The sequence below is a fragment of the Brachypodium distachyon genome, chromosome 1 (assembly GCF_000005505.3).
Source record: "Brachypodium distachyon strain Bd21 chromosome 1, Brachypodium_distachyon_v3.0, whole genome shotgun sequence".
NCBI classification, from domain to species: Eukaryota; Viridiplantae; Streptophyta; class Magnoliopsida; order Poales; family Poaceae; genus Brachypodium; species Brachypodium distachyon.
This window is the reverse complement of record NC_016131.3, coordinates 71899855-71920753: the sequence shown is the minus strand read 5'-3', so window position 1 is coordinate 71920753 and position 20899 is coordinate 71899855. Positions and strand designations below refer to the sequence as shown.

The 20899-nt window shown below is 47.8% G+C and overlaps 1 protein-coding gene across 3 annotated transcripts; it reads right to left on the bottom strand.

The window, feature by feature from the left end:
* Positions 1-2739: 2739 nt before the first annotated feature.
* On the bottom strand, positions 2740-7474 carry LOC104581874 (type I inositol polyphosphate 5-phosphatase 4). 3 transcript variants are annotated; one of them, XM_014900524.2, is made up of 14 exons: positions 6714-7474; positions 6488-6584; positions 6234-6320; positions 6052-6139; positions 5859-5963; positions 5206-5760; positions 4972-5107; positions 4652-4842; positions 4452-4560; positions 4068-4216; positions 3681-3985; positions 3527-3593; positions 3372-3447; positions 2740-3285 (listed from the first exon to the last, which is right to left on the bottom strand). In XM_014900524.2, the coding sequence occupies exons 1-11, from the start codon at positions 6747-6749 to the stop codon at positions 3739-3741; spliced, it is 1800 nt and encodes a 599-aa protein (XP_014756010.1). In that variant the 5' UTR covers positions 6750-7474; the 3' UTR covers positions 2740-3285; positions 3372-3447; positions 3527-3593; positions 3681-3738. The 3 variants fall into 3 exon arrangements, with proteins under 3 accessions (XP_014756010.1, XP_014756007.1, XP_014756011.1); XM_014900521.2 differs by having other exon boundaries at positions 3372-3593; XM_014900525.2 differs by having other exon boundaries at positions 3372-3593; positions 6234-6317.
* Between the last annotated feature and the right edge of the window lie 13425 nt (positions 7475-20899).

Genomic DNA, 20899 nt, shown 5'->3' with positions numbered 1-20899 from the left:
CATCGATCCATTGAGAAGTGTTCAATGAATGAATGAATGAATGATGTGGCCCCTGTCGAACCCTCTTGCACAGTAGTAGTTCCTATACACGTACTCTTCCCGCTACCAACAAAAAATGTCTCAAGTTTGTCAAAATTTAAATGTATCTAGACGTGAGCATTCAAATTTATTCAAAATTGAGACATCGTTTATTCCACGTATGAACGTGAAAAATGGGTTGGATAGCAGTACTACTGTTTACTTGTTGAATACCGCATCAGCAGCGATATATAGCCAGTGCGTTATTGGGACCCAGAACGTGCTGATCGAACCAAGTAGACGTTACAATGCTACACTTGGCTGCGTGCATTATCGTGCTAGTACCACACACTGGCACTCTGTCCAATGGCAGAGAGAACCAGAGACGCGCGCGCAGACAATCAACCGGCCAGAAGCTGCATGCAAAAGTCGATGTCGTACGACGCGTGTGGGAAAATCTCGGTTCCTTCCTTGCGTCCCTTGTTTTGGGCCCATCGATCTGCTCATGCCGAGGCTGTTCGCTGTTCCGATGCTGAGGCTGCACGTACCCCCCCCCCCCCCCCCCCCCCCCCTCTCTCTCTCCCCCAGCAGTCTTGTCTTCTCGTGTTGTGCGTGCTTTGGTTTTCACTCGGGCACTTCAAAAACCAAAGGGCTAGCTGGTGCAACGCCAGTCATTTTAACCCATACTGAGTACGTACTCATGACTGAGATTCATTCGTCCCAGGCTTTCGAGGCCACCGTTCGGATCGGACAGCGGCACGTAGGAATTTCGCAGTAACAATAACTTCCCTCAGAAATAGTTAACAAAAGTCTAAATTTGAATCCACCCAATGGAACGTAAAATAACGTCTCAACCAAAGGGGAATTCACACATTTGTTTCCTTTTTTTCTTTTCCAAACGAGGAATGGTGCAGATTTGATGGGTGGCTCAAGTAAAAGTTGCAAGGTATGTACAGCGGTTTTGATGTCGGACTTTCTCTTAACCGTGTCACATAAGCTGATTGTTGAAACCAAAAAAGGGTGTGCGATTTACAGAAAATACATCATTGTTTCCACTATACTAGATTTCAAATATTAATTATTACTCCCTTCGTCCCATGTTAAGTGACTCAATTTGTTCAAATATGAATATATCTATATCTAAATGTGTCTAGATACAAGCGATAATTCGTCACTTCACTTAATATGAGACGTAGGGAATACAAGATATAACACTAGAAGATAAACTTTTTGGCAAGAAGATAACCTAGTACTGTATACTGTACTACGTAACATAGTTTATTGTCTTGTTAACGCAAAAACACATGAGAGAAGACAGTTTTCCTGGGATGCTTTCGCACACATGGCTGACGTGTGATTGCGGAAAACAAAATATTGGGGTTTTATGTTAAAGAACTAAATTTCACAAACCTATAGGAAATGACTTTTTTAATTACCGAAGTGGTCTAGTGAAAAACACCTACTGAAAGGTTAGCTAGCTTACGAGCCTAAGACAGATCGATCATTTGCTACCTTCTTTGATGATGTGAATTTAGTAAAATTCACGGCCCACCAAAATAGAAGGTGAAAGATGGCTGTCATTTCCTTTAGCTCGCTCCTTTTGAGTGTCAGGTCATCATTATTTTAAGTTGTATAAATGGAAATTCGGATGTGCACACAGGAGCACATGGTGGAGTAATTGTTTCCGTGTTGTCAGAAAAAATCACAAAAAACGCATATTCTCTCCGTCCAACAAAAGATGTCAAAAGTTTGTCAAAATTTGGATGTATCTAGACATGGCTTAGTGTATAGATGCATTCAAATTTAGTCAAAGTTAAGACATCCTTTGTTGGATGGAGGGAGTATGTCAATATCCAAGTATTCCGTGTGCATGTAAATTTTCATGCGAAAAACTATAAAATTTGATGTCTGTGCAAAAAAAAAGAAGAAGACACATTTGATACCAAAAGCTTTCCTATTTAGATCTGAAACGGGAGTGATTAATTTGAACTGTTTTGGAAAGGCTGGGGAGGGGTTGAGGCTTACCCGGTTTCATAGGTCAAGTGGTGAAACCGTGAATCTAGCCCTAGTCGCCGACTAGTAGTCTGAGGGGTATGTGAAAGTGGAACTCTTCATATAAGAAGGCTAAAATCATCTTCTGTCAAAAAAGAGAGGCTAAAATCATCTTCTTTCAGTCTTCGATCCTACTTCATTTGTTCCAAAATATAAGATGGTCTTGCCTGATTGTACATTAAACTTCTCGACTATGTTTATAAAAAAATCTAACAACATCTTAAGTTAGTTTCGTTAAATCCAAACTCTTTATTCCTTTCGTCTCGTATGGACGTGCTCCCCTTTCTCCAGCTGCAACGGGCAATGATTTGCTTCAGGAAGCAGTATCTGAAACTATCCGCAGTGCATCTAGCCGATGATCCCTCTGACCTCCCAGAACGGAAACCACTGAATGATACACAACACAGTAGCCAGGACTCTGAAACCATCTGTAGATCATCTTCAGGTTGCACTCAACTCAATATCAGCCCATCATGTACCAGCAAAATGATTCCTCGCTAGACCTCGCCATGGTGGCGGGCCCGCATGCATGCCACAAACCGCAAACAACAATATAAAACGTCTCCCCAAATCCGATTCAACACATACATTTGTTGGCTTTTCTTGCCAAGAACAGTGTGGAGCACTGCAGAGTTTCCCCTGCAGAGCTGAAGGCTGGTGGCAAAAATGTGACAGCTAGCCTTTTCGTCATCTCAGTTGATTCAGACAACGCTCATGGAACAGAGCATGAACAATGATGATGGCCTACACACACAGTCACACACACCCCTTTTCCATCCATGGAAATGATATGAGCAAAGCAATGCAGGAACTCATGACCGATCTTTTTCTTCCTGGAGCTTTGAAATCGCACACAGGGAAGTAAAATGTGCAAAGGACTACTGCTACTATGAACTTGTCGTTACTGTCTGAAAACAGGGGAGGGGGTAGGATGGAGGAAAGGAGAAAATATGTTGCCAACAATGTATAGATACGAAGGGGGGAAATTGGTGCGCGCTTTCCGATGTCGTCAGTACTAGTATCTTTGCAGGGGTGGCCAAAATCTCCTGGACATACGATTGGATCGTTGTACTATTTGATCAAGAAACGAACCACTCAAGTGTGCCATGCAGGCCCCTTGTTAGCTTTGAATTCAGTGAAATAATTTGAGTCCATGCCCACTAACTGCAGTCTATAACTTTGTGCAGAGTCCTCATCAGACAACATCGTCCTTGTCTGAAAAAAGAGAGAGAAGATAATTAGAGTTAATGGCTTATTATATTCACCAGAAATATTCTACATCAAGTGGATCATAACTGTACCTTGTGTCAATCAGTTGATTCCTGTGAACTAGCCAAGCACTTGGTGCATTTCTTGAGATACCCAATGTATAAATCTCTGATTTTGATAAATTCGGTGAGCTCTTATGTGCTTAGCAAATCAACTGTATTGATCAAGACATACCAATGGCACTGACCAATTTATCAGAAGCTTAAGCTTTTTATTTCCAGTAAGTCCGGTGCTATCTCCGTCAACAATGTACCCTGTCATAGGAAAAAAAGAGTCAGTACTTGTGAAACACATGAACTTTACCTTGGAAGTTGGAACTAAGACAACTCTCCAAACCATACCTTTCTATCGCTGCTTACAGGACTGAACATTCAGAGGATGATGAAGTTCTTAATCCTTTCAGTAGAAATTCAGATCGGTGTATCCATATGGATTGATGTCGGTATATCCATAAGAGTAGGGCAGTAGTTCTCCGATGTCCAGTTGCGAGCTCGAGCAACTCATTTTTTGTATTCGGCTGTGATTGATCGACTCCACTTCTGCACTGAAGACGCTGTAGACCGGCCTATGATCTGAAAACCGAGATTCGCCGCGAACATATGACAGTTGACCGAGGCCCCTTCCGTACCATAAAATGCGATCACACCTGTTTGGCAAGATTATTAAGTCTACTTAAACTGTACATAATCCGGCAAATATCTGGCACAATAGTCAATAGTACAACTTACCATGCAGGAGTCCTCCTCTTTTCCTTCTGGTTCATGTCATCCCCAGCATACTTGTCAGAATTGTTCGAGTATTTGTATGTTGGCGGGAAGTATATTCTCCCCTCCTTCCAGCCGACAAATACCCGTCCGCCTCTTTGCTCAATCCTTAGCTGCAAGTATCAGGTATCAGGTTTACATGTCACTGGGACCGTACATTGTTTCTTAATCATCTTCATAATGAGAATTTGAGAACAATGTGGGCTCTAGGGCTTCTGCCCACCTACAGAAATCTTGCAACACTTAAAGTAAAAGAATGACAAGACAAAAGCACTGATTGCCTGTGACACAAGAATTTTACTGCTTTCATAAACAAACATGTGTTGAAGAAGGTTTACAGGCTCTCACCTGATCTTTATCCAGCAATGCTTTCCAATTGCGCATCTCCACTAGTGCCTTCACTAATCGATAGGAAAGCGCGATTCGGTAATTTAGGTCCCCGAGCCAGATGATTCGACTGAAAGAAAAGACGCATTAAGGGGCCCAATATCACAGCAAATGCACATGAAAACAGGCTTTAGGAGTTCATTCCCAGGTTCTTTGCTTACTCATGCTCTAATATAGTTTCCGGTGAACGCTCATACTGGCCATAAACCATTGGGAACCTGGTCTTCCTGAGGATTTCAAGCACATCAGAGTTCCTCCGCATCTCGTCGCCTTCCTTCTGCCCTGATGTCAGGTGGCTGCAGACGAAGCAGAAGCTTGTTTGGTGCAATGTCATGCTAATCGAAATCGAACCCTGGAAAACAAATCCTTTACCGTTGAATCCCTAAGCGCTAACAATGCTTCTTGTTTGTAATCAAATTCAGTAAAGCGTTACAGAAATGAAACACTATCCAGATAACAGAAGAACCAGCAGGTGCCTAACCTTATTCCCAAGGTAGCCCATCAATCCTCTCCCAACACAAGAAACCTTGAGGTTTCTAATGTCATCCCTTATGTCCTTCCGGGCCCAAATCATCAGAAACAGTCCCACCATCTGCTTGCTTGCAACCAGGCAGTATCTGCGCATCCAATTTCCACACAAATTATCCACTATACATCTAATAGAAACAAAATGCACCCCAGCTGAAAAAAATGAAACTTCAGAGTTCAGAAGTACCTAGTAGTGTGACCAGCTGATCTATGGCTGTCGTCCAGAGACGGCGCATGCCCGTACCCGTACGACATGGGCGAGTACACCGTGCTCGGCGACTCCCCGGTGTTATTCTCGTCGTCCGAGGAGCCGCCCCACCGGCAGTTGGCCTCGTAATCGCTGGGCCGTCGGGAGCCGTAGATCGCCCGGTCGCAGACGCTGTAGCGGCGCTCCAGCCTGGGCTGCGCCGCGAGGGTTTCGACATCGCCGTCCATCCTCAAGCTCCGGCTGAGCCCGGGCTGGAACTGGAAGGAGCGGCGGTGCTGGAGGAAGGCGGCGGACGCGCTGTTGTTGTGCCGCCGCGATAGGCCGCCCCCCTCGAAGTCGTCGTCCACCTCCGCCATCGGGTCCGGCGGCGCCGGCGAAGGCGACGGCGTCCGGAAGCTCCCGCTGCCGCCGCCGCCGCCGCTGCCGCTGGGGTCGTTCAGCGTCCTCCTGATCAGCGACACCCACCTCCTCGCCGGCCCGTTGTCCTCCGTCCCCAGCACGTTCCCGGCGTTCAGCGGCACTATCTCCTGAAACCTGAATTCGACACCAACACGGCATCAATTCAGAAATGGATGGAATATTGGAATTCAGAGATGCGATCGAGAGAACAGAGGGGAGATGATGATGATTACCCGAGGACGTAGATGTCGGCGGGCGGCGCGGCGTGGAGCCAGTCCTCGAGGCTCATGCCGTTGGGAGGGGATCGGCCGCCTACATTCCACGTAGCAACAAAGATCCTACAGTACATTTTTTGTTTGAAGAGCACATGAGAGGGAATTTAATGACGCAGGCAGGAATGGAATGGGGAACCAATCGGCAGCGAACCTGTAGTCCAGCGTCACGGTCGCCTCCGCGGCGTCGAGGTCGATCTTGCCCCGCCTTGGGTGCTCGCGGCTCCTCCTCGACGACCTCTCTGCGCCATCGCCATTGTTGGAATCAGAGGATGCCATGCCACAATACAATCCAGATTAAAAGAAGAAGTTGTGTGCATTGCGGTATTTGCTCACCCGTCTTGCTCTTCTTGGCGGTGCCAGGCTCTCTCCTGGTGAAGCTGCTGCCCCTGGTCCACTCATCCTCGTCGCCTCCTCCTCCTGCTGCAATGAGACCAAGAATTTTGTCAGAAAAACATTTGGAAAGAAAACATCCGAGGAATTACTATGTTCACTGCTTCGCACAGGTTAAGCAAGCTCAGGGAGAGACGAGACGAGCAGTGGAGGAAGCAAGAGACGCGAAAGAGACAGAGGAAATTAATGGAACTCGCCTCTCCTGCCGAGCGCAGACGCGTCGTCGGCGTGGAAGTCATGGGCCTTGCTCCTGATGTTGAACCACTTCCTCACCAAGCTCTTGGACCACGACAGCTACAGGTTCGCATCAACACAACAATGTGGGACAACCATGAGCACTGACTTACTCAGCACGGGGAGGGAGAGAGTGAGCGAAAGAATGGGGGGAGACAGAGAGAGCATTATCAGTCAGGGGGCACTCACCTTGCTCTTCTTGGTGGAATTGCAGCCATCTCTCATTGTTCCCTTCCTTTCTTCAGGGGAACGACACTCATGCAGCCGAGGAAGCTGCTGCTGGTTGCTGCGGAAATGGCCGGCCGGTCGATTGGGGCCAAGGAAGGAAGGAAGGAAGAAGGGGATGGAGACAACGCGGACACTGTTCGGTTTTCCTAGCAGTACTCTCTAGACAAAGATTGTGATTTGATGGAAAGAAGAGTGCGGAGAGAGAGAGAGGACTCGGGGGGCGGGGGATTGATGAGGATGAGAACAAAATCTGGATTCTGTTTTGGAGGACAGAGGCTGGTAAACACTAATGCTGCAGCTTACTGGCTTCGGAAGCAAAGCGAGAAGAAGAACCAATGCGATGCTACTACTCCTACTGCTAATCGCAGCCCGTGTGCGAGTGATTCAAGAAGAGAGCAAGTTAAAAGATGGAGGGCTTGAAAACACATCAGTCGTTGTGTGCGGGCAAGAGTAAGCTTCGAATAAATACGTGTGTGGGTGGAAGAGAATAAAGTGCTTGCACAGGAATCTTAGGATGGTCAGTGTCTCCGCTTTTCTCGCTCGCTGCTCTCGCAAAACGAAGGAGGGCCGAGGGGGGAATACAAGGGCACACCATGCATACAAGCAATACCCTTCGGGGAAAAGGGTACTGAGGTCTGAGAATGCCAGTATTTAAGCATGTGAGGAATTCCATGGCAGAGAAGATGTAGAGAGAGAGACCTGCCCCAATCTCCAACTTGGTGGCGTGTATTTTTTACTTTTTTTTAGACTGAGGTAACTATCTCGTACATATATAAACTTGGGTTACCGAAACAATTTACCATGAATTTGCAAAATGCAACCGACTAATCTGTAACCTTAGCTTAAGTGTTCAGATAAGTCTAAATGCATCTTGCTCGGGCTAATCGAGCATACATGTCACCCCAGCGTGGCACAGAACATACATTATGATTTCACACACGCAAAATTTGCCACCCCGGATGACACGTAGGATCGATTAGCCCAGCTAGTTGCATTTGGACTTGCCCGTTGTTCAAAGAACCAAGAACACATCTTACTTGGTAAAAGACTAAAAAGAAGAGAGAAATATGATTAAATTGATCTCCTGGTCATTTTCTGCAGAAGAGAATCATGCACCAGGCCAGATGCTGAAAGCCTGAAACAGTTTAGAAACGCTATAACTGCTCCTTTTCAAAAAACAAAACAGTCTTAAAATAGCCTAATTTCTTGTAAGCAAATGTTGTATAGCCTAGTGGTAACTCGATCTTTTTCTTTTGACTGTTCTATGCATCCGGGCTGTACTGGTCAAGAAGATATATAGCACTTGTAGTGCCAGCCTTTCCGAGCAACAAGTCAGCTGCAACCGGAGGACGCCGAACGGACCGCGAGATCTCAGTACAGACATGGAGATAACAGCTGATCTCAGCGGCAAAACCAATCACATGTCCGTTCTTCTCTGCCATTTTGACCGGCCAGGAATGGATGATGCATGGCTGCTAGGCTCTCTCCAGTTGGGAACTTGAGATGACTGCATTCCAATCCGGGGTCTTTCATTCGTCCACTGTGGAAAGAGTCACCAGACATGGTTTCCACGCAAGTAAAATGGCTGAAGTTACCTTGTCTGTGGACCTTCAGAATACGGTGTCCTCCATGTGTCATCAGTAATTAGCAACCCAAGAATTTCATTTGGACAAAGAGTTATGGAAGATCAGAAGAGCAGGAACTTGGTGCCAATCACGTGGCCTCTCAGCTCCCAATGGTAATCTGCTCATTGTTTCGCCTGAACTGGCCAATCCGTTCTCAAGTTGTGAACCCCCTGAAACCGCCCAATAATTAACGATTAGCATCATGATCCTGGAGCCAAGAGAGATCAACGACCGCGCCAAAAGCCGGGCAGACGCAGCAGCAGAGACCCCATGCTTTCCGCCTGTACTTAGTTTACCCACGAAAGCTCCCAGGGACGCATGGCAATGGCAGCAGCTCGGCGAGGGGAAAAGTTGCCCCTGCACCGGAGCAGATTTGTTATCGATCTCTGTTCCATTTTCACGCCGATCCTGACCGGAAAATACTCCTACTACTGCTACTAGCACGGTGTACCGATGCAGATTCTCGCTGCCCCAATCTTGGGTCATGGCTTAAGCTATCAAACTCTGTTTTTTAACTACTCTTTACAGAACATACTACTCCTACTGCTGTAGTTCCATATGCATAATGTGGGGTGGTGTTTGTCTGTATACAGTACAGTGTAGGGTGCACCAGTGCGGAAAATGAGTAACTGCACACGGTATGGACCGCTCCTGATATCTGTACCACACAATGCACGTTGAGATTCGCGTTGCTTTCCACCTGGCTTTATATATACCAAACCGTATGGAGCGAGCACTGATGTATTTCCCAACAGTGGCACAGGAACATATTGTCAGGGGGCACTGTGCGTCAGTAAAGGATGCGCCCACCTACCACACCCCTCCCCCGTGGCTCAGCACACCACCCGCAGTTACTGTTCAGCTCCACCCTCTCTCTGGCGATCCCCTTCCTCCTCTCCCTGCCGATCCCCCCCCCCCCACCCAAATTCATCTCCATGTCGCACGCATCATCATCCGGCGGCCATGGGCACCCGCAGCCGCTCTACCCCTTGATTATGTGCCCTTTCTGTGCCCGCGCCCGCGTTGTAACCTTCATCGCCGGCACTGCTGCCAATCGGGACCGGAGGTTCTACAAGTGCCCTCATCACAGCGTGAGTATGGCCAGTGTTCGACCACTGCATAGCGGTTTCTCGATCTGTGCTTATATCAAGGGATTTTTGCAGGACATCAAGGGAACCCGCGGCGATTGCGATTTCTACAAGTGGGAGGACGAGTACGGGCTTTTCTTGGCGTCCTTATTCGGTGCTTCAGCAGTCCCAGGCGGAGCTAACATCGGTTTGGATTCTTCATTTTTCCGTGCTGTTGCTTCAGATCTGAAGAAGATAGAGTCCGGTATCGCTAAACTGCTTGCCTTGGTACTTGCCGTACTAGTAATCCAGATCTGTTCCAAGATGTCCCCGTTTTAGATTAACCCTAATGGGTCCCCTGAGGCAAGTTTAGTTGGCTCTTAATAATTTCGTAGATCCTTGTAGCTGTGTAGCAGTCCCCGCAGAAACGTGACGTGTCGTGATTAGTGGATTGTTCATGGATTATCTTCGCGAATTAGATTTAATGCTTGTGTCCCATGCCTGATGATTTTGGCCATTCATTTATCTCTGACACATCGAATTTTTTGGTGAGTTGGTGTACCGTTTGAATTCTGTTCCCTGCTCGTCATATCTCTCTCTCCCCCCCCCCCTCCCACTCCTGAATTCGAAATTTGGAGCCGAGGCGTCCAATTTTGTTCATTACAGCCCACCTTGCTCATCGCATAGTCTGCTCAGTCAAGTCATCCATCTCTGCGGAGCTGCTCCCCTCGCACACCAGGTAATCTTGGTTACAACGCGACTCCTGATGATCTTGGGATTTTATTATGTCCCTCCTAGTTGATTTACCCGCTCAATTCGAGATTGAAGCATACTAATTTAAGGTTGCCCTGTTCTCTATAGGACACGTCCATGAGTTGTTGCTGAACCATGAGCAGCGAGGAAGGAGATGTTGGGTGGACCAGTTCCGAAGGAGAGAGTGCCGCAGACTCGTCGTCGTCAAAGAAATCTGGTTATGTTCTTACTTCCCGACTGTTACCCGGTATTGTACGTGCTGTCACTGAAACTTTCAGTGAGTACAAGCGATTCCTTGTAGAGGAAATAGAGTTCGGCGGCATGCTAGTTGCGCCACCCATTAAGAAACTAGACTTGAAATGCAATTACTGGATAATGTGTAGAGTAAATGTGGAGGAGAGAAGCATAATTTTGCTGGATGGACGTCAGCTTAAGATGTGGGCGCTGACATGCACAAAGTCATGGGCATCCCCCACGGCCCCCGTGTAATCACAGGCCCGGAGAGTGTAGCCCCCGACGAGTCAATTAAGTTCATAACTAGTGCACTAGGGATGGATCGAGGCGGTGGCGTGCATAGCCTCAGCACGGTACAATCATTTCTCATGAAGGATATAAACGAGAACTCTAGCAGTCTGGAGAAACATTGTTTCAAGATAGTTGCTGTAATCTTTTATATGGGTCATATGATAGCTCCTAGCACGAAGCATGACTACGCCGCTATAGATTACTGGGGCGCCATCCGTTCTGCCGACGATATTGCGAGGTTTAACTGGGCAGAACATGCCTTAGATCAGGTGTTTCTTGCTTGCAAGAAGGTCCAATGTGGAATGCAAGAAAATTCCGACACCTTTCATCTGTATGGTTGTCATTTATTTTTGCAGGTATCGCGTGGCTCTCTTTACGTTTTCTAAATGTTGTCTTTTGCTATAATTGTGGTTCTTCACGGCACGTTATTTGTTGCAGATTTTTCTGCTGGACAACCTTGACCTGGGCCTAATAAATTTGAAGCATGATTTCCTGCCACGCGTTTCCTTGTTCACACTGGAGGTAATCAAAAGGATGATCCTCTTCGCAAGGGGTCCAAGCAAGGCATCAACATCATACGCCGCCGCCCCTGTAAGCATTTAACCAACACGACAGCAGAGCCCCTGCAAGCATCCTGTGCAACATACTTGCTCAATAACCATGTTTTCGTTGGCGCAGCTGTGCCGCTTCGTTTGCTACACGAGGTTCAATTACGAGAACCCTGACGTGCATATACCAGACCCATCTCCGGCAGGGATTGTAGCTTTGAAGGGCGCCTCTGGGAAAATGAGAAAATGGATCTCGCACTCCAAGTCACCAGAAGTACGTCATATTGAAAATAGGTCTTCGTCCTCCACTCCTGCAGCCATGCTCAGTGGGATGTCCAGTCAGAAGCTACCGTGTCTTGAAGACGCTAGCACACCAACTGCAGCCCCCGCTCAGACATTTAGCCAGTCTGCATACCTGACGAAAACATACCCATCGTTAGTAAGTCTACGATCTAAGTTGATGCCTACTTTCCTAATGGTATCTCATGCACAGATATGGTTGGTATAATTTTGCAATTAATTGGTTGTATACTCTCATTGACATGCTACTGCTGCGTCCATTGTAGGCGAAGGACCCATTGTTTATTGCCCTACGAGAGCACAATGCGCACGGTCTTCAGCTAATAGCCCAACAGAAAGCTGGCCATTACGACCGACAGTGTCGGTTTGCGGACAAACTTGTAGCCCTGATGCAGGAACAATGCATATGCTGCCGTGTTCGGGGGATCGACCCATGCCTCCTTGACCGCCGACTCACTTCAGAAGGTGAGAGTGTCTATAATTCGTCATCATGTCTTGGTTTTGGTGATCCTCGATTTTACCTGATCGCCTGGTATGTGTTTAATTGAAGAGCGCCGAACCTGTGGGCGACAGCTGATTACTGGCCTAGCAGCCGATTGGAACGAAGGCCCAAGTTCAGCAAGTGTACTCATGTAGTTCTTTGACAGGTCAACAGATCTTATAGAGTTCTAGTGCTGAGGTCTTGTTTCTGGTTGTAGCATGCAGGACCAAAGATTCTGCAACCAAATCCCCCTCTGCGTACGAGACCCCCGTTAGAAAGGTGAAACGCAAGGATCCGGAGCCGACAGCACCAATGTCCTCACACGGTAATGTCATAAACGAATCTTCTTTTATTCCATGCACGGTATAACTGATTCGAGCTTACTGCATGGCTAGTTCCAGGATCAGGTGACATTGAAATCCCTAGCTTCGATCTCAACATCGATGGTGTGTGTGATTCCTTAGCTATACCAGAGTTGTCGAAGAATTTCAAGCTGAGCACACCTATTCCTCCACGACCTGCCGAGAAGAAGAAGAGAAGCTGCTCATCACCGAGGTCAGCCACAAGAGCATTCGCGGAGACGGTCAGCGGCCTCCTAATGCTGCAGTACGAGGACACGGCGTTGGTTGGGAAGGAGGTTATGTACGGTGACATGCTGGACAAACTTGTCCCATTACTTGACCTAAAATTCACTGGAATAATCGACATCCCAACGCACGGTAAACATAAAGTGAAAACATGTTCCCCCCTAGCCGGGAACGTGATGAGGACATGGTTCCGTAGCTTGTCACCGGCTGAACCCGAGAGGTTCTATCGCACCCGTGGCACCCGGGGTACCACCGTTGCACGACGTGTGGGTCACCTCGCCTGCTCCCCGGGAGGATCACACCTCGGGCGGCAGTGTAAGCTGTCCAGCAAGCTACCCGCCTGGCAGGACTAGCGGGGCTTCGGGGGAGAATTTCCGCCTTGGCGCCTCCCGGGAGGCTACTTGCCGGGAGGGGCGTTCCCGGGCGCAGGTTTTCGTTGCGAGAGCGGGACCGAGCAAGCAGAACCGCGACGCCACGTGGGCGCGCGGCAGGCACCCTATGAGCAGGGTTCGTCAGGACAAGGAGTGAGGCGCACGGCGCATTTAATGAACCGACAGAAAGGGGATTCCCCGTCAAGTCAAGCAAACAGTGACTGCTCAAGAGTAGTTTTTAGACCTTTAGACCCCTAGTTACAGGGCTAGTATTCTTGCATGTATGCCAGCGCACCGAGGAGCTGCCCGAGCTCCCTGCTCGCCACTTGTAAACCATGCACCGTGGCACCTGTGGTATCCCCTTGGCTATAAAGGGAGGACCCCCGCCAACGGTCAAAGGGCTGGACCAACTCGTAGTACCACACTAACAGTAGCCAAAGTAGCAAAGGGCACTTAGCCAAAAAGAGAGCACCCGGGGGCTCCCCCCGACAACCTGTAAGCACTTGTTCTCCTGTCAATACAAGCTCAGATAAGCAGGACGTAGGGTTTTACACCTCCGGGTGGCCCGAACCTGGATAAAAACGCGCGCTCGTGTTCATTGTGTGTTGGCGCGCTTCGCATTGGCCCCGCCGGCGATCGCCGGAGCGATCCCAGTCGCCCACTGCCGTACCAAAAAGGGGGTGCCCGCGCATCCCCGGTGTCAAAGCCCCGTGCTACGACAGGTTCGTAAAATTTCCCAGTTGAATTCACAAGGGCCATGTGACGGACTAGGCCAAGCTAGGAAGGAGTAAATAACCCTTTTGTTTATTTTCATGTCAAACCAGCAACTGGCTTATACATCGTCATCCAAGGTTCATCAGCATAGCAGGCATCACACTCGAGCAACAGCTGGCTGGCGATGCAATCCTCGACCATGAGGTTTGCTCAATAATTTGCCGTCGAATAGGACAGATTGATGCCACTAACGGAGCCTACTGGCGGCTGATTATTGAGCCAGACTTTGCGGTAAGTACCCTAACCGAATTTTGATGCCTAACTCTTCATATCGCCAGAGCAACGTCCTGTGTGAAGTGAAGGCTCCACAGCTAAGATCGATCCATACACAATTAGGTGGTACTAAAGGGAGATTCCACACGGCCGCCGCCAGACTGGTATGTCTAGATTGTACTGGACTGTCCTTGTACCGGCAAATATCTAGACGGTCGTGCTCATTGTTTTCGAATTTTTAGTTCCTCGCGCCATCGATACCGGACAACGGGTGGACATGCTATGCCTGGGACATGAAGGTCCGAGTCATTCATGCATTAGATCCTTGCTGTTCAGATGTCGACCGAACAACCAGGATTGCGAGGCATGAGTATGTCATCGAGAAGTTGCACGAGGCTTTGTTTGACTGTTTCGAGTCATACTTCCAGTAGTGGCACACGGAACGCTCCGGCTGGAGCCGAAACTTCGTCTTCCCAAACATTTTGAGGTACATATCCTAACTTGGTATATATATAATCACCCCCCCCCCCCCCCCCCCCGCCGACATTGTACTTCCGATCTGGAGTTTATTATTCTGCCACGTCTGCTGTAGTGAGTCCGGCGTGGCCATGTTCCACATGATGAACAACATGGACGGAGCCGCTTTCAGGTGTTCATTCAGTTAGGTGAAAGTTCATGTTTTGTCTCCTTCATTCATGATTTGCAATCCTGCATCATTTCCAATCCTGGCAATGCTGTGCCAATTTAAGTGCTCAGCATTATTGTTGTCTCATTCAATCTATGTTTGCTGCTGAGCGTGTGCAAGTCCTGACGGACGTTCTTCAGCTTGAAGGGAACCAGGCAACACTGCCTTGCACTGCCACAAAGAGAGTTGAGTACGCCAGCTTGTACAGGTAGAAGATCTGCTATCATGACTTGTAGGAGCTGGCAGTCGTATGATTTGGACGCCCATTATTCTGTTTGTTTCGTGGAATGCGCCCTGGCCGACTAAGTTTTTTTTACATTGAATTTCATCACTCCGAAGTTCCAACTCTTAGGACGGCCATCACTCTGAAGTTCAAAATGTGAAATAGTCCTAAACGTAGTTTCAGATTTAAGAAACTTAATTATATTACACCTGATGAATGCACACCCATTTTTTTTAAACATGCTTGACACCAGCATGAATGTCATAACCAATGTTGGACGAATGAGAATATAATTGTCATAAAACAGGTTGTAACCTAGCATACAGGGGCCGTCGAGGATGAAGGTGTCAGCGAGATCTGAAGTAAAGGAGCTCCCGGTCAAGGTCAGTACCTCACACGCCCTATCCTAAAAGTTCCCCTTATAGTTGAATTCAACTGTAGGACTGTGTATATTCTAGCTTCTTGCTGTTCCATGTTCTTCCATGTCCTTGTTATGATTCACCATAGTTTGCTAAGTCGATGAACTATCGGTATGATAATTAAATGCTGTATTTTGTGATTCCTAAATAATTAAGCAAGCTTAACTAACGTTGCTAGATTAAACTTGGTCCATCACAGGATAGTTCATACTAGTACCGATTTAAACACAAACAGGCTGCACACCATGGAAGGTGAAAGCAGCAACAAACCCACACAGGAGTTCACATGGCGGGTCCACCACCAGGGTCTTAATTAAGTACATTATACGGACTAAGCAAATAGGTAGTTGGATACAGCATGAGCCGAGCAGCCAAATGCAACACCTGTTTGAAGGCCTGATCTGCAAGCTTGAGCTCTGGACTGCTCACTGATTCAGAGATTCATGCAGTTCCGGAAGAACCCTAGCAGCCTCTCCGTGTTCGATTCCATAGTTAGCACCATCCAGAACATCTCCCTACGCAGTCGCATGATCCCAGCCTGCACATGTAAGGTAGCAAGTCACACATCCGAAAGCATTTCTACTTAGGTCGACATTTTTTCGCCAAGCACGAGTTCTATGACCTCGCTTAGTGGAGGAGTCTCGTATCTTGGGTCCAGAGCACGCAAGTAGTGAACCATATGGAATCCAGTGTCATTCCTGTATGCAGAAAAACAATTTGTTAAACCGGCTCAACCCTTTTTCGGACGTCCTATACCTACTAGAATTGCTACAACTTAAGAGGCTTACTTCGGCACCCCTAAGGTCCTCTGGTGACAGAATGTCACGACCCACGAAGATGTGTCGATGGCCCAGCCATCGAAGTATTCCTGAACAGATAGCTCGAATCCCCTCAACAGTTGGTTGATGTACTGTACATGCTTGTTCTCCATTGCATCGTAGCCATCATTTGCAAGATGCGGGTCCAGGATGTGCAGGTGACGCTCAAAGCTATCGAAGGAGTACACGCACCACCCATATTCTAGGTAAGCGGGAGCCATGATCTGCGTTTACGTGTCAGCTGTTGTCTAGATTAGTTTATGAAGTATGGATCGGGGGAATAATGGTGGCAATTCATCAGTAGCGGACGAACCTGCGAGCAGTCCTCTACTGCGTAGGGAATGTGCGTCCCGGTGAACTGGTCCTGCATGCCCTGCCTTCTGGTGAACTCCCCTCCCCGCAGAACATTCACTTGCCCAATGCAAGATATTCAGGTTTTATTTCAGTAATTCTTGATTTATAGTGGACTTAAAAAACGAGTGTTCTAACGTAATTCATCAACACTCAATGTACAGCATGGGAACTCACCGCCCATGTTGGTGGTAGCACATGTTTTCCACATCACAAACCTTCGGAAGCATACATCTTAGCGGTCATGTCGTTGACACATCTGACTATACCGTCACAACCGTCGAAGTCAAGTACACCGCCATCGCCGAACTGCTGCTTTAGCCGCCTCCCTCTAATGTCAAGCTGGCTCGGTTGTGACAAGCTCAGCCAAACCCTATTAGAGCAAGCATGAATTTTGTCAGTTCATTCAATAGTAATTTAAAGCTGGAGTCTGATAGGCAGTCCGGCAACGGCGGTGGTTTGGGTGCTTACTTGGACTGAACTGACATTGGGCAAGTCAACATCTCTGCATATGCTGCCAATGGTTGTGAGGAGCTGATGCGTAGCTAAGACCCAAGGATCTAGGTGTTTGCGCCGCCACGTGATTGAACACGACCTTCTTCGGCCTTGGCGGCGAAAGTGACGGCCAGCCGAAGTGATTGTTGATGTTGTCCTCCAAATCTCCCTCACTATCCACTGCGTCGCTGGAATCATGTTCAGAGTCGGTGTCGCTACTGTAGGCAGAGCTCGTAGCATATTCCACACGCCTCCTTGTCGCAGGGGATTCGTCATACACGGGAGCGGCCTGTGTAGCCGCCACTGTCGCAGTCCTGTTGTTTTCGCCCCTTAGACCTGCACGCACACAAGAATTCCATTCACCAGGTTCACCCCACGAGCATTCTCATGTTCACAAGCTTACTCCTAGCTGGTACTATTATAATGTACTCACCAAGGGTACGGATGAAGTAGTCCGATGGATGTTTTCTACCTATGATTCTGCACTCTTTCAGCCTTTCTTCGGTACTAATGTCAGGATGTGATTCTCCCTGACTGTCAGCAAACCCGGGTGGGATGGCCGCACTCCTCTCCAAAGCTTGTTTCCCTGTTCCAGCGTCATATACATGAGCAGGAAATAACTATTCATTCATGTCATTGTATCTTTTGTAAGTATGAAATAACACCTTCTCTGATCCTGGTTCTCTTCACCCTTGCCTTAAGCTTTGAAATGAACTTGCAGACACATGCAGCCACCTTGCTGTTCGGAACCATTGGATCGCCCGACGGGTTGTCTTCCAATGAAGGCCCTTTGAAATGGTTCACAGGTCAGACATTTATCCTACAACTCAGGGTATTTGCAAATTATTAATTAAACCATGTTCTGCATGAGCTAGTAATGGTTATACCAGATACGTTGGCTGCTGGTGTCAGAGTCAGCTGTCTGGCCCTGTTTATTGGAAGCCTGATGATGAGTCTGTCTGAAATGAAAACAGTAGGGATGGAGTAGCTCAGCAAGTAACCAACAGAAAGCTGTCATTCAGTTATGAACCAAGTATGATGTTAGGTTATCTCACTTGTGCCCCTCCTGGAAACCGAAATCGACCCTCCCGAGCCATGTGGCGGCGTCGCAACTGCGATGCATTGACATGTTTCGATATAATGCAACTGTAAGAAAAAACACAACCGGTAGCCACACGATGGGGGGGGGGGGGATCTCAAACAATTCACCTAGAACACCAGCCGTGCATGTATTGTAGTCGTCAACTCTAAGCCCTGCCACAGTAGTAAAATGCGTCAGTTCAAATTTGATTTGTAGGTCTCATCAGGTCAAATGAAAACACGGCTAGCATGACCATATTAAGCCCTGCCACAGTAGTAAAATGCGTCAGTTCACATTTGATTTGTAGGTCTCATCAGGTCAAATGAAAACATGGCTAGCATGACCTATGGTCACAAAGTGCTTACCCGTGGCCCTTAAGGCTTCACGGCGAGGTGAACTGATCCTTATTCCAGGCTTCACAGGAGCCACGTTTAGGTCTGAAACCATGTATTCTCTTATGTTAGCTATCTTATAGACAGTAGCACATGACAATCAAAATGCAATCAGGGTTTGGGCAAAGTCTAACCTGGAACAACCATGTCACTTGAGCCGTCAGCATCAGCTGGGTGTGATGCACCCTCATCCACGGCTGTGCACTCTGAGGGTTATAATAAAAACATAATATTTAGTACTAATTTAACTGGCACTGCTCAATCAGCAGCACAGGATCAGTTACCCATAATTAGTCTCTGGCCCGCCTCCATGAGTTTAGTAGAAAGTCTTTCACCAGCAGAATCTAATGTCGCTGTCACTCTCACCAGAGCCACCGTCAGTTTCTGCACCTCCAGACGCAGCTCCTGGTCGCAAGCTGCTTTGACCTGCCTCTGCTCGTCGACCACCTCCTTCACAAGCGTCGCAAGCTGCAAAAAGAGGTAACAATTTCATTGGCAGATCAAGTTGATCATATGTCATGCAGAATTTTGATTAATGGCTACAGAGTAGAACCTTCTGCATCTTCAGTCATAGACACTTCCTTCTTCTGGCGCCATGATGGTGGCATCCGCTGCTTCTGCTTCTTCGGAGTCTCCGTAAGCTCCAGCCAAACGTGGCAGGTCATTCTCTTCGAGCTGCCTATCCTGTATTTCAGAACTATCATTGTTAGCCATTTCAGCCATCTCATCCGAGTCAATTGAACACAGTATGCATGGATAATTCTTACCCTGACTCGTCCATAGTACTTGATATCCGAGACCGACACTAGGTCATCGTTGTTGAATATCTTGAACAAGTCGGAGCTATATGCCATCATCCGCGGCATCACAGTCCGACTGAGTGCTGGATACCTGTAGTCTTTCCAATCGGCATACACAATCTGTGTGTAGTTTTGTTTCAATTTAGTTAGTCCGTATGAAGCTAGAGTTTGTGTTAGGCATCATTTCCCAGCAAATCAAAAGTGCTATATGTAAAGTCACCTGCAAGAATACAGGGCATCCAAGTAGGATGACTGTGCCACAGTTCCTGGCCAGAGTGTCTTGCACTAACTGAGCACCGGCAAATGCCATGTCCAGGATGTACTGATTGAAATCGTAAGTCCCTATCAGAACTGGCTCCACCACACAGTTCAGAAGCTCAGCCGGAACCTGGGGAAGCTTGTCAGTTGTGGCAATCATCCTTGCTCCGAGGAGCAGAGTGTACGCCACTCTAGTCGATGCCACTTCATGTGGGCTCATCTCCTCCTAGACCAGGGCACCTAGTACATCCTTAAGCAAACCAACCGGCACTTTTGGTGCTGACGGCCTTAGACGCAATATTTGCCTAACCTGTCTAGGGATTGGGATGTGTGCTTTCCTCCCCAAATGATTAATCCTATGCCCTCCTTTGGGCATCCCGAACACATTCTCCACGTTGTCGTTAGTCACTTTCACAACTAGACCGTCGCTTATTTTCAAGGTGCGATGAGCCACATCTGCTCGAGTGCTACACCAAGCAGAATGGTAACAATCTAGTGTGTTGATATCTGGCAGATCTAAGAAACATCCTAGGTTAATGTCTCTTACACAATCTTTCCTAGATTCAGGCCAGTTGGAGACGATCTCTTTCATCTCGAACATGGAGAAGCTGCTTGCGACGGCCACCGATGGCGTCCGGCTTTGCTGGCCATCCGCGCGCACGAATCTTCGCCTGTGAGTCCGACGCATCCTGGTATCCGACAGCGTCGCCTGTCACCACGAAAGCAACACAAAGAAATGAAGGAGAGCACATGGAGGGGGTGGACCAGCAACCGATGATGATGCATTAGTCATGGACCATACCTTCGATAGCGGCCTGTCGCTTTGCCGTCGCTACAAACGAAGGAGGTGCTGTCGCCCTGGTTTTTGCCCTCTTTGCTCTTGATGGGGAAGAGATGGGGATAGATCTGGTGTATGGTCACTGTGCAAGCTTCCCCTTCTGCCCTCTTATTTCTCCTCCTTGCTCCCGTCTACACTCCGAAGCCACACCGGCTAGTACTACAAGGTACAAGATGTGATAAATGTTTCTACCCCTACTTTGGTTTTCCTCAGGCATAGGGGTGCACGCAGAGGTATTATTTGGCTGAAACGAGACCACCCGGGAAAGGAGTGTTACCGTGGTGGGAAGCATCCAGAGCCACTCATTTTTTCGTTGTCCATTGATGCCGTTTGGTTAAAATTGTGAAGATTGTGTATGCGATTGCTCATTGCATTGCAGTGTCGATCATAATATAGCTTAGTCAATCACTGATGGGAATGATTAGTTCCATTAATTTACCAGAACTCTATGAAATTTACTAGTTCGAGTAATATAGTAGTTCGATTAATTTACAAGCTCGATCATTTTACTAGCCCCCAAGTCTCATGCTAAGCCTGTATTAG